The sequence below is a fragment of the Somniosus microcephalus genome, chromosome 16 (assembly GCF_052327205.1).
Source record: "Somniosus microcephalus isolate GS21.2 chromosome 16, FLI_Smic_1.0, whole genome shotgun sequence".
Lineage (NCBI taxonomy): Eukaryota > Metazoa > Chordata > Chondrichthyes > Squaliformes > Somniosidae > Somniosus > Somniosus microcephalus.
In genome coordinates, this window is record NC_141002.1 from 36,152,380 (window position 1) to 36,166,732 (window position 14,353).

At 44.4% G+C, this 14,353-nt stretch overlaps 1 protein-coding gene across 1 annotated transcript in view; it reads right to left on the reverse strand.

Moving 5' to 3' along the window:
* Positions 1–14,353, reverse strand: part of efcab6 (EF-hand calcium binding domain 6) — a 166,475-nt gene that overhangs the window by 47,458 nt on the left and 104,664 nt on the right. Inside the window, exon 22 of the mRNA XM_086008803.1 lies at positions 5,391–5,618. Coding sequence (XP_085864929.1) covers positions 5,391–5,618 — 228 coding nt within the window. The remainder of the gene's footprint in view (positions 1–5,390; positions 5,619–14,353) is intronic.

Here is a 14,353-nt window from a genome sequence, read left to right on the forward strand (position 1 = left end):
AGTCCACCATCCACAAGCTGAGAAAGACCGTAGAGGAACAAAGAAATGAGATCAAAGAACTCCATACTCAGCTAAACAAAACTATGGAGGCCGTAGAAAGGCTCAGCAGGCAACACAAAACTCCTAAGGTCCAAAAACCTGATGACACAAAAACAACACACACAAGGACACAGAACCCGTCGGATGCAACCCCACACGAGAACACATCAAAAGCCCCAAACCCCGCTCTTGCCACACAGTCTATCCCAGAAACCCAGCCAACAACCAGCCCTCAGTCGAGCCATGCCAAGACTACGGCTACCCAGTCCCCTCACACAGGAACACAAAAACCATCAGATACCCCCCCAAACGAGGACACACCGAAAGCCTCAAACCCTGCTCCTGCCACACAACATATCCCAGAAACCCAGCCAACAACCAGCCATCAGTCGAGTCTTGCCAAGACTACTGTTACCCAGTCTGAAAAACCAGCCCCTCAGGCAGTCCTGCTGACCGACTCCAACGGAAAGTTTCTGGACCCCCAGAGGCTGTTCCCAGGCCATCAAGTCCTGAAAAAATGGTGCAGCAACACAGACCAAGCAATGAAGATCCTGAACAAAGAATCCCTTGGTAGCCCCAAATGGATTGTGATCCACACAGGCACGAACGACCTACGCACACTACGGGGAGACACTGCTAGGGCAATGAGCAAGATGGCGGAAAAGGCCAGCAGGGAATTCCCCGAGACACAGATCGTGATCTCCACACTACTGCCCAGAAAGGACACCCCAGCCCATATAATCCACAACGCCAACAGGGAAATCGACAAGAGATGTTCTGTCCTCCCCAACGTCTACCTGGCCCATCATCCAAACATCAACACAAGGGACCTCTATGACGAAATACATCTACTCAAACAGCGGATGTGGGTCTTCGCAAAAAACCTCATAAACACTGCCAAAAGACGCAGCCGTCCCACCCCCTCTACCATTGGGAGCCCTAACCCAAACAGGACCACCAATGCACCCCACCCCCCTATACAAAACCAACAACAGAACCGTGCTTTTATACCTGACCCAAGACCCCCCTCTAGACCACAGACTATAGACCAAGAACTGAGAAAGATCATGACGATGATGAACAGCCTGATAGAAAGCCGGAGAGGAATGCACTAAATTATTAATATTGTTATTTATCATTATCATTATTGTTACCTTATCAGTATTATTACTATTATTAGATAGCTATATGTGCATGCCTCATGAAATTTATACTAAATCATCATTTAGCATTATAGAAATTAGTGTTTCCACACTCATCCCACAAAATAGGTCCATTTTATTTCGTTTTTTTTTAACTATATAAATGCGTTCTTTCCACATAAGCTGCTGGAATATCCAGGGCCTCCGCTCCTCAACTTTTGGGATGAAGAGTACAGACCCTGAATTCCTAAAAGCTATAAAAGACATTGATATAATTGTGTTAACAGAAACATGGTGCCAAAAGGACGTGCCGACCCACTGTCCTCCAATGTACCATGAAATCATTGTGCCCTCAGTAAAGAACACTAAAACACGCAAGGGCAGAACCTCCGGGGGAATATTGGTGTGGTATAAGGGAGAACTGGACAAACACATCTCACCGGTAAAACAGGGAAAATCACACGTATGGCTAAAACTAGATAAAAATATAGGAATATCAAAAAAAGATGTTTACTTATGTGCAATCTACATACCTCCAATAGAGTCGCCATATTTCGAAGAGGAGTTATTTGATACTCTCCACATGGAAATCAGCCATTTCCAGGCCCAAGGAAAGGTGATAATATGTGGGGACCTAAATGCAAGGACCGGTTGTGAACCTGACTTCATAGACCCACAGGGAAACAACCATGTGTTTGGCCAGACCCCTTTAGATGTCACACCAGCCATCGCAAATCGGAACAACCTTGATCGTGAAATAAATAAAAGCGGTAGGGAGGTAGTGCAACTCTGCCGAGCCTTAGGCCTGTACATAGTTAACGGTAGGTTCAGAGGGGACTCCCTAGGGAGACTCACATACTCCTCAACTCTTGAGTCTAGTGTGGTGGACTATACAATCACTGACCTGGACCCCTGTGATATCAACTCATTCACTGTCAGGCAGCAATCCCCCCTCTCAGACCATAACCAAATAAATATGTACCTTAAACTTTCTGCCCAAACTACAGACACAAAAAAGGAACCCAGTAAGCTCCATAAAATAAACCAGACATACAGATGGGCCCCAGACAGTGGAGAAAAATTCATCACAGCACTAAAGTCACCTGATCTCACAAGTAAAATATCAAAATTTAAAGAAAACCCATACGAGATCACCAGAGATGCTGTAAACATGGCCATAGAGGATATAAATATGATCTTCCATGAGGCAGCTGTAAAAGCCGACCTTGTGAAACAGAAGAGGAAGCGTCACAAAAGACAAAATAAAAATAAGAAATGGTTTGACCACGAATGCAAAAATGCCAGAAAAGACCTGAGAAAAATATCAAACCAAAAGCATCGCCAACCAAACAATCCGGACCTACGTACTAGATACAATGAAACCCTCAAAAGATATAAACACACCATTAGGAACAAAACACAAAACTATACCCACAAAATACTCGAAGAAATTGAAAACTCCACCAACCCAAAACAATTCTGGGAAATGTGGAATAACCTGAGTACAACACAATTGCAAGCATTACCAATCCAAGATGGCGACATCTGGAGAACACATTTTGAAAACCTCTACAAAGACATCCCAATAAACGAAACAAACCCAAGTCAACATCAGGTCACAGAAAAACTCCACACATTAGAAGCAACAATTAAAGACAACCAAAACCCTCTAGACTCCCCAATCACATGGAAAGAACTGGCCACAAAAACAAAATCTCTCCACCTAAAGAAAGCCTGTGGCCCAGACAACATCAAAAATGAAATGCTCAAGTTCAGCAATATGGAGATGCAGGGTGCGGTACTCAAATTATTCAACATCATATTACGTTCAGGCTGTTTTCCCGATATCTGGTGCCAAGGACTAATCTCCCCCATATATAAAAGTGGAAACAAATCAGACCCAAATAACTACCGCGGCATCTGTGTCAACAGTTGTCTAGGGAAGTTATTCTGCAGTATTCTAAATAGTAGATTACTTGATTTTCTTAACAAACATAATATCCTCAGAAAAAACCAAATAGGCTTTCTTCCAAAACACCGCACCGCCGACCATATCTATACCCTTCACACCCTCATTGAAAAACATATACACCAAACAAAAAATGGGAAAATATTCGCCTGTTTCATCGACTTCAAGAAAGCCTTTGACTCTATATGGCACGAAGGGCTCTATTATAAACTTCTTCAGTGTGGAATAGGGGGCAAAGTCTATGACCTTATTAAATCAATGTATCTGAAAAACAAATGCGGGGTCAAAATTGGAGACAAACGCACCGATTTCTTCACCCAGAGAAGAGGCGTCCGGCAGGGCTGCAATTTGAGCCCGACCCTGTTCAACATATACATAAATGAATTAGCAGACATGCTGGAGCAAAGCGAGTCACCAGGTCTCCGTCTCCTGGATGGAGAAGTGAAATCCCTGTTCTATGCGGACGACCTGGTCCTGCTGTCTCCCACAGAACAGGGATTACAGCAACAACTAGACCTACTCGACAAATACTGCCAAAATTGGGCTCTAACAGTAAATCTAAAAAAAAACAACATCATGATTTTTCAAAAAAGGCCCAGATGTCAGGAAAACAAATACCAGTTTACCCTCAGTGATACCACTATAGGACACACTATGAGCTACACCTACCTTGGTCTAACTATTACAGCATCAGGGAGCTTCAACATAGCAGTGAATGCACTAAAAGGAAAAGCCCGAAGAGCCCTATATGCAATAAAAAGAAAATTCTACAACATCCAAATCCCAATCAAAATCTGGCTCAAAATATTTGACAGCATAATCCTGCCCATTGCACTGTACGGTAGTGAAGTATGGGGCCCGCTAAATCACCAAAGCTACACCAAATGGGAAAAACACACAATAGAAGCCCTACATGCAGAATTCTGCCGAAGCATCCTTCGCATCCAAAGAAAAACGCCAACAAATGCATGCAGAGCCGAACTAGGCAGATACCCACTGATAATAAACATCCAAAAACGAGCACTAAACTTCCTAAATCACCTCAAATCTAGCTCCCCAGACACCCTTCATTTCAAAGCATTTCAGACCCAAGAGCTAAACCCAGAAAAGAGTCCCCTGAGTCAGCTGCTACTGAAACTAAGTACTCAGCCGGACCCTGACCAACCCCAGACCAACACAGCCGTCCAAACACCAATCCGAGTGAACCAAATCATTAAACAATGCAAAGAAACCTACCTGGAACATTGGAACAAAATAACCGAAAGCCAAAGCAGATTAGAATGTTACCGGGCCCTAAAAAGAGAATATAAACTGGCAGACTACCTCACGACCATCAGAGACACAAAACAGAGACAGACCCTCACCAGGTACAGACTAAGCGACCGCCAACTGGAAATTGAAAAAGGCAGATACAAGAAATCCTGGCAGCCTAGAGAGAATAGAATATGCGATCAATGTCTGGCCGGCGAGGTTGAAACAGAAATGCATTTCCTCCTAAAATGCGAAAAATTCAACACATCAAGAAACATATTATTCAACAAGCTAAGCCAAACAACCCCAGATTTCAAGGAATTGGATGACCTGTCAAAATTGAGATTAGTCCTGGGAGAAGGAGACAGACCATACCTTGGGGCCAAATATGTAACAACATGTCACAACCTGAGGACTGTTTAAAATTAAGACTGTTTAAAATTAATATTGAACGTACCAAATGAAGTACAAAGACTGTTTAAAATTAATATTGTTTAAAAGTAATATTGTATGTACCCAACAAATGTCAAATCGATTGACACCTACAAAATGTTTGAAAATGTACCTTTTTGCTATGTAAGCTTTGGCAATATGGTTCTCTGTAAACTTTCATGCCAATAAAGCATTTGAATTTGAATTTGAATTTGATTTGATCAGGATTACACCATGTGAGGAATCATTGGAATACCATTTTACAGTGCAGTTCCATTTGGGATGATTATACAATACCAGCAGGGAGCCATGCTCAAAGAGAACACAAAATAAAGATAGGGCTGCAACACTGTAGCTCCAATTCTCTATCCATGCTCCCCTGTCAAGTGCAGCATTACTACATAATCCCTTCACTTGGAGTTTGGAGTGTCCACTGTAGCAATGATAGGCATCATACAACTAAGTGCACTGACACAATCTGGTGCCAAACCTAACAGTTCTAAATTGCCTTAGTAGCCCATTAGCTGTTTTAATAGGAAAAGGAGTATTCTACTTACTTGAGCTGTTTTTTTAACACAGTGATATCAAGTTTGCCTGTCTGAAGTTTTTGCTTTTGGCCTCTATCTGTCTGGAACTGCTGTTGCTTGTTGCAATGATCCACTAAGCTGCTTTTGCTTTCTGGAACGATTTGTTTGCAATCTGTCTGGGCTTGTGATGCAAACCTGCTCCTAAGCTTCCGCAGGAACTCTAGGTGAGTCACAAAACCCTTATTATCTGAATCATACCTGCAGGACAACAAAATGCACATAAAAGGAAATCATAAAAGGAAAAGGTAGAAGCAATGGAAGGGGTGAAAATTGATAGACCGGATGTACTAGAAAGGCTGGGTATGCTTAGAGTGGATAAGTCGCCTGGTCCAGATGGCTTGCATCCCAGATTGTTAAGGGAATTGGTGGAGGAGATAGCAGAAGGGCTTGCCATAATTTTCCAATCTTCCCTAGATGCGGTGGAGGTGCCTGAGGATTGGAAAGTGGCAAATGTGACACCATTATTCAAGAAAGGGTGTAAGGACAATCCTAGTAACTACAGGCCGGTCAGTTTAACATCAGTGGTGGGTAAAGTTATAGAAACAATAATCAAGGAAAAAATTAATGGGCACTTGGAGAGGTTTAAGCTAATTAAGGAATGCCAATGCAGATTTGTAAAAGGCAGATCATGTTTGACTAATCTAATTGAATTTTTTGATGAAGTATCAGGGAGGATTGATGAAGGGAATGCAATGGATGTTGTCTACATGGATTTTAGGAAGGCGTTTGACAATGTATTACATAGAAGGCTGGTTAACAAAATTGAGGCTCATGGAATAGGTGAGTCAGTGGCAGCTTGGATAAGGAATTGGCTTAAGGACAGAAAACAGCGAGTTGTGGTAAACTGCTGTTTTTCAGACTAGAGGATGGTAGACAGTAGTGTTCCCCAAGGGTCACTGCTGGGGCCACTGGTGTTTTGATATATATAAATGACCTGGATATTGGAATACAAAGTAGGATTTCTAAATTTGCCGATGACATCAAACTTGAAGGTGTGGCAAACAGTGAGGATGATACCAATTGACTGCAACAGGACATAGAAAGGCTAGCACAATGGGCAGACAAGTGGCAGATGGAATTTAACACAGAGAAGTGTGAGGTGATGCATTTTGGCAGAAGGAACAGGGAGAGGCAATATACACATAATGGCACAGTTTCAAAGAGTGTGCAGGGACAGAGGGACCTGGGAGTTAATGTGCATAGGTCCCTGAAGGTGGCAGGACATATTGAGGGAGTGGTTAGCAAAGCATATGGGATCTTAGGATTCATAAATAGAGGTATTGAGTACAAAAGTAGAGAAGTTATGCTGATCCTTTATAAAGCGCTCGTTAGGCCACAACTGGAGTATTGTGTCTAGTTCTGGTCAGCACACTTTAGGAAGGATGTGAAGGCCCTTGAGAGGGTGCAGAGGAGATTTACCAAATGGTTCCAGGGATGGGGGATCTGACAGGTTGGAGAAGCTGGATTTGTTTTCATTAGAGCAAAGGAGGTTGAGGGGTGATTTGATAGAGGTGTACAAGATTATGACGGGTTTGGATAGGCTAGATGGGGAAAGGCTGTTCCCACTAGTAGATGGTACAAGGACTAGGGGACACAGTGTAAGTCTTTCTCTTACTACTACCTCGAGAATTACGAATTAGCTTAACAACGACAGACAAGAATGTGATCAATAAAATTGGACTTTATTCACACTATAGTTCAAAATTCGAGCGTGCATAGAAGAACCTTTGGCAATAAATTCACAGAACTCTCGGCAATAAATATGCCTGCAACTTATTAATTCAAACTTACATAAAAGTACCCCCTTAACAATTCAAACATACATAAAAGTACCCCTTTAACAACATCTAAGCTTATGTCTGACTTTCATACATGCTCCTTTATCTCTGGGTGATCGGTCCAGGGAAAATTGTAAGTCGAAACATAGACTGGTCAGCTTTCTCAGTTCATTCTTCCTCCTGCTCTATCTTCTGTGTTCCTTCTGTGATCTTGAAAAAACTCCCGCTCCTGCATTATTTCTGTGAAAAGGCCTCTTCTATCGTAAATTACTCTCTGCCTTCCTCCGATAGGTCAGTTTCACTCCAAATCTTCCCTAATTGGGGTTCCTTCCGTATGACATGTTCCTGTTCCTGTGAGATGTATGGGGCGGGACTTCCTTGTCAATCATGTTCTTCCTTCTTGTCCATGTGGCCTCTCAAACAAAGAACCCTGCCGACCACCAGGCAAAAGACCCCCTTCTGACTTCTGCCATTTTGTCTCTTCACAGACAAAGAACACGTACTGACCACCATTTTGTGTCTTCACAAACAAAGAACACATGCTGATTTCCTATATTTTGAATCCGTCCGTTATCATCTCACAATTCGTTTACAGTTTTGATCTCCACACGGAAGCAGCGGTTTTACTACACTTTTCAGAATCTTACACACAGACTTAAGGTTTTGGCCAAGAGGCACAGGGGGAATATGAGGAAAAACTTTTTTACGCAGCGAGTGGTGAGGACCTGGAACTCGCTGCAGACGGAAGTGGTCGAAGCGGACACACTCAATGTTTTCAAGGGAGACTGGATAGGCACTTGAGGAAAATAAACTTGCAGGGCTATGGAGATAGAGCGGGGGAATGGGACTGTCTTGATTGCTCTGCAGAGGGCTGGCACGGACTCGATGGGCTGAATGGCCTCCTTCTGTGCCGTTTTGACTCTATTTGCCAGCACTGGGGAGGTGGGTTTGGAGGCAGGACTGCCAGGAAAATGACAGAATTTGGGGGCGGGTGCCTAATCCGCCCCCAACCCGCCTCCATGCGCCGGGTCCCGTCTCCTTGGAGGCGGGAAGGGATTACAGCCACGTAACTGCCTGTTAATAGGTAGTTAACAGTCAGATGAGAGGATTATCCCCATTTTGCCCACACAAGTGCGGGCTTTCCGAAGGCTCCGAAACCCACCAGGGTCACTGAAGCGAGTAGTGGGTCTGCAGGGGTCGGAGGTTCCAAAACTGTGCTGTGGAGGTGAGTGATGGGTGCAAGTGTGGAGAGGTGAGTATGTGAGGTACGTGGAAAGTGTTAGAAAAAGTTTACTTACCTTTGTTTCTTCCTGCAGGCTTCAATCGGTGGGTATGCGGAGAGTCTCTCACCTCCGCGACAGAGATGACAGATGGCTGCTGCATTCTCCAATGCAACAACCATCTAATTTCTGCAAAAGAAAGAGGTTTGATGAGGTCTTGAATTCAAGAATTCATCAAACTACAGAGAATGTCAGTGTTTGACAGCTTCACAGAGCTGTCAAACGATGACAATTCAGCTGTCAAAAATTTTTGGACAGATGAAACATCATACGTTGACGTTCTGTGTAACCGGCTTTCCCTTAATTACCCTGCTGAGCCCACTGGGCGGGCTTAACAAGGTCAATCAAGGGAAAATAGCGTGGGTTGGCCAGAAGTTGATGAAGGCGGGACTGAAACCCGACAAGTGGGAGTCCTGTCTCCAAAAGCTCCCCATTGGCAAAATCCAGCACTCTATGACTCTATGGGGTAAAAATTGGGTAGCGCCCCAACCTTCGCCGGGGTGCTAATTTTAGTGCCCCAAAAAAGTTAGCACCCCCGCAACCGATTTTCCCAGGTAGCGCCCCTAGAGGAAGGAGGAGCACTACTGGAAGCGCCCTGCGTCTCTCTTGGGGCGCTGCGAAGCAATATTGCAGCGCTATCTGATGCAGCGCCAAGCGCTGCGGCACGTCGCACCACGATACTGCAGGCCTTCCTCCCCTTATTAAAGGGGAGGGGCCTGGTGCAGTGCGTCCCGGCGCCCAGCTGGGCCACCAGGGGTTGGGAGTGCCGGCAAACGAGCCCGGCACTCAAGAGGAGTGCCAGGTTCACGGAGAGCAGTCGGCGCCCTGCGGGGGGACTTCACGGGGGACGGGGACAGCAACGGGGGCAGGTGCTGGCAGGCGGTCAGCAACAAAAATGGCCACCCGCCACCTCCCCTTTAACTAGTGCTGCCATGGCCGCAGGTAGGCCCCCCTGACCCCGGCGGACAGAGCGTCCGGTGGTAAGCGCCACCTAATGTTACAGCCGGGGCGCGAGCAAGGCACGAGCGGGGCACTACGCATGGCGATGATGTCATTGCCGGTGGCGCAGTGCCGCGCAGTGCCAATGTCGCGGGAGGCGTTAGCGGCACCGCGCCCAGGCACTAGTTGATTTGCGCCCCATTAGAACCCTCTTAGGGCGCTAACGGGAGGCGCAAATCAACCGAATTTAACCCCCTATAAGTGTGTCCTACAGGGGTAAAGGAAGTCCTATTGTTCCTCCAGACTGGTGTGTTCCGTAATACAGTAATAAAGGACAGGTACCTAAATAGTGCTGTGGAACAGAGAATAGACACTGACAAAGTTGATCATAAGAATGAAACTCTGAGACTGAATTCCTGCCGAGGTTTTCCTCATCGCCTTCCGTAACCTCGGTGGCATAAACAGTGCTTATATTGTTTTGCTGGGGTTTTTGTGGATCTTCTGCTGAAGTTACACCACATGAGCAGGAGAACTACCCCCACCCCCACCCCCCTGGAAATTCACCCCCTTAATGCTGAGTTGGCTTACAGGTAGACTATCCTTTATCCGAAAACCTCGGGACCAGCCGTGTTTCGGTTTTCGGAAAATTTCGGATTTCAGAAGGTATTTTATAAGACTGGGAAATTTGTCGGGGGTGGGGGTCGGCGGGGGGGGCGGCGGGGGTCGGGGTCGGCGGGGGGTCGGGGTGGGGGTCGGGGTCGTGCGCACGACTTACGCTGAACGAAAACACTTTCGGTTTTCAGAGGATTTCGGTTTTCGGAAGTGCGGATAAAGGGTACACTATCCCTTATCCGAAAGGGTGGGGGTCGGTGGGGGGGGAGAAAAGAATATCGGACAGGCCGCTGTATTGTTGGGTTCACTCTCCCGGTATACCTCCTTCACAACTGCCCGGCTCGGCCTGCAATCTCCTACCCAGGAGGGAACTCAGTGACCCTCTGCCCTGCTCAGCGTAAGTCGTGCGCCACTCTGGTCATGTCGTGTGCACGACTTACGCTGAACGAAAAAACCTTCGGTTTTTAGGGGGTTTCGGTTTTCGGAAGTTCGGATAAAGGATAGTCTACCTGTATTATCCTTTACCCTTTGTTATGATACAAGTTATTGTTCACTGCTATTTGAGTGCATTTCATCGATCAATTTGCACTGTAGTCCAGCAATCCATTCAACATGGCAAATGGATGTTGGATTCTTATGCCAATTCTGTCAATTCTCACAACTCCACAAGTTGGCCCAGACCCATCTCAGATGTTGGTTTGAGACATGGGTAAATTGGGAATCCCAGTCACTAAACGAGACCATCAGTCCCATTCATTTAGAAAAATGGCCTCCAATCTGCATCATTTTATTTTCAAAACGCTGGATTTCTTCAACTAGCCTATGCAATTCAACCAAGGTAGGTAATGGAAGACATTACACAATGTGGGGCTGAAATTTCACAAGAGTCGCACAGTCTACTGCCAGAGTTACAGCATGGGACTGGTGGAACGCTTGTAAAATAACTATGGGAGAGAGAAAGCACTCTTATTAACTGCTAGCTGCCAAAAGAAGTAACACTCCTACAATAAATTAAGTGGTTTCTGAGCGAGTAGCAGCAGATTTTGGATTCACATTTCAACTGTACTGAACTGAACTTTTGTTTAATTACAAAATAGCAGATTGAAAAAGTGACAAACTGCATTTTAAGATAGATAAACTGATTAAAAATAACCTCATTAAAAATGACTTTGGTGCAAAAGTACAGTCATCAATAATGATATATATTATGTATAATATTTTGGCTGATAGTTGCATGCAATTTTGTTATATGCTCATACTAAATAACGTTTAAGAGGGACTAGGTAGTGTAGTGGATTAGGCACTAGCCTCTCACCCAAGGCACAGAACTGCCTCTAATTAGATACTCAACAGCACAGGATCTTTGTGTAAGAGGCTTTTGAGGTAAAGCTGTGTTTTTTTTTTTAAATTGGAGCTGAAGCATATTGCTGAAGCAGAGTAGAGAGAGCTTTGCTCTGTGTCTAGTCATGCTACACCTGATCTGGAATACTTAATACTGACATAGGGTATCTGAAATGAAAATGTTCCACTCCATCAATAAAAATTAAATTAAAAAATAAAACAAAAAAATTGGCTTCTGTTCATTATTCATGTTAAGTTTTAAAAAAGAATTTTCCAACCTGCCTCTATATAACACCTTTAATGTAGAAAAACATTCCAGGGAACTTCACAGGGGTGTAACCTGATAAAAATGGATGCCGAGCTAAAGGAGATATTAGATGGGGAACCTTGGCCACAAAGATGAGTTTTAAGGAGAGTCTTCAAGAAGGAGAGGGAGGTGGAGAAGAGGAAAGGGAGGGTGGAAAGAGGGAATTCCAGAGCATGGGGTCAAGTTGGCTGAAGGTATAACCACTAACGGTGAGGTAAAAAATCTCATGTTTCAAAACACAGTTTTCTTAAGATAAGTAAAACGCTACTCTGATGGCTCAGTTGGTGAAAACACTGCCAAATGTAGAACAGAGCCATCAAAGGTGGGTGAATTAGCTGCGCAAATAGAGGTAAACAAATATGATTTGATTGGGATTGCGGAAACATGGCTCTAGGGTGGCCAAGGCTGGGAACTCAACATCCAGGGGTATTCAATATTCAGGAAAGATAGGCAAAAAGGAAAGGGAGGTGGGGTAGCATTGCTGGTTAAAGAAGGGATTAACACAATTGTAAGGAAGGATAATAGCTCTGATGATGTGGAATCTGTATGGGTAGAACTGAGAAATACCAAGGGGCAGAAAATGTTAGTGGGAGTGGTATATAGACCTCCAAACAGTAATGCGGAGGTTGAGGATGGCATTAAAAGGGAAATTAGAGAAGCGTGCAATAAGGGCACAGCAGTCATCATGGGTGACTTTAATCTACATATAGATTGGGCTAACCAAATTAGCAACAATACTGTGGAGGAGGAATTCCTGGAGTGTTTACGGGATGGTTTCCTGGACCAATATGTCGAGGAACCAACCAGAGATCAGGCCATCTTAGACTGGGTATTATGTAATGAGAAAGGATTAATTAGCAATCTTGTTGTACGAGGCCCCTTGGGTCGGAGCGATCATAATATGATAGAATTCTTCATTAAGATGGAGAATGAAGTTGTTGACTCAGAGACTAGGATCCTGAATTTAAATAAAGGAAACTACGATGGTCTGAGGCGCGAGTGGGGTAGAACTGATTGGGGAATGTCACTCAAAGGGTTGACGGGGGATAGGCAATGGCAAACATTCAAAGACCGCATGGATGAACTACAGAATTTGTTCATCCCAGTTTGGCATAAAAATAAAACAAAAAAGGTGACTCAACCGTGGCTAACAAGGGAAATTAGGGATAGCATAAGATCCAAGGAGAGGATATATAAATTGGCCAGAAAAAGCAGTAAACCTGAGGATTGGGAGCAGTTTAGGATTCAACAAAGGAGGACAAAGGGATTCAGTAAGAAGGGGAAAATTGAATATGAGAGTAAGCTTGCAGGGAACATAAAAACTGACTGTAAAAGCTTTTATAGATATGTGAAGAGAAAAAGATTGGTGAAGTCAATCGTAGGTCCCTTGCAGTCAGAATCAGGGGAATTTATAATGGAGAACAAAGAAATGGCAGACCAATTAAATACATATTTTGGTTCTGTCTTCACAAAGGAGGACACAAATAACCTCCTAGAGATGTCGGGGAACATAGGGTCTGATGAAAGGGAGGAACTGAAAGAAATCAGTATTTGTAGGGAAATGGTGTTAGGGAAATTGATGGGATTGAAGGCCAATATATCCCCAGGGCCTGATAATCTACATCCTAGGGTACTTAAGGAAGTGGCCCTAGAAATAGTAGATGCATTGCTGATCATCTTCCAACATTCGATGGAATCTGGAACAGTACCCATGGATTGGAGGGTAGCTAATGTTACCCCACTATTCAAAAAAGGTGGTAGAGAGAAAACGGGGAATTACAGACCGGTAAGCCTGACATCGGTAGTGGGGAAAATGCTAGAGTCCATTATAAAAGATGTAATAGCAGAGCACTTGGAAAACAGTGACCGGATCGGACAAAGTCAACATGGATTTACCAAATCGTGCTTGACTAATCTACTGGAATTTTTTGAGGATGTAACTGGTAAAATAGATAAGGGAGAACCAGTGGATGTGGTGTATTTGGACTTTCAGAAGGCTTTTGATAAGGTCCCGCATAAGAGATTAGCGTGTAAAGTTAAGGCACATGGGATTGGGGCAAGGTATTGACTTGGATAGAGAACTGGTTGGCAGACAGAAAGCAAAGAGTTGGAATAAACGGGTCTTTTTCCGAGTGGCAGACAGTGACTAGTGGGGTACCACAGAGATCGGTCCTTGGACCCCGGCTATTCACAATATATATTAATGATCTAGACAAGGGAACTAGATGTAATGTCTCCAAATTTGCAGACGACACAAAGCTGGGTGGGAGTGTGTGCTGCGAGGAGGATGCCGAGAAACTCCAGGATGAGTTGGATAGGTTGGGTGATTGGGCAAAAACATGGCAGATGCAATATAACGTGGATAAATGTGAGGTTATCCACTTTGGTGGCAAAAACAGGAAGGCAGATTATTATCTGAATGGCAATAGATTGGGAAAAGGGGAAGTGCAACGAGACCTGGGTGTCCTTGTGCACCAGTCTCTGAAGGTAAGCATGCAGGTGCAGCAGGCGGTTAAGAAGGCAAATGGTATGTTGGCCTTCGTAGCGAGAGGGTTTGAGTACAGGAACAAGGATGTCTTGCTGCAGTTGTACAGGGCCTTGGTGAGACCACATCTTGAGTATTGTGTGCAGTTTTGGTCACCTTATCTGAGCAAGGATATTCTTGCCATGGAAGGA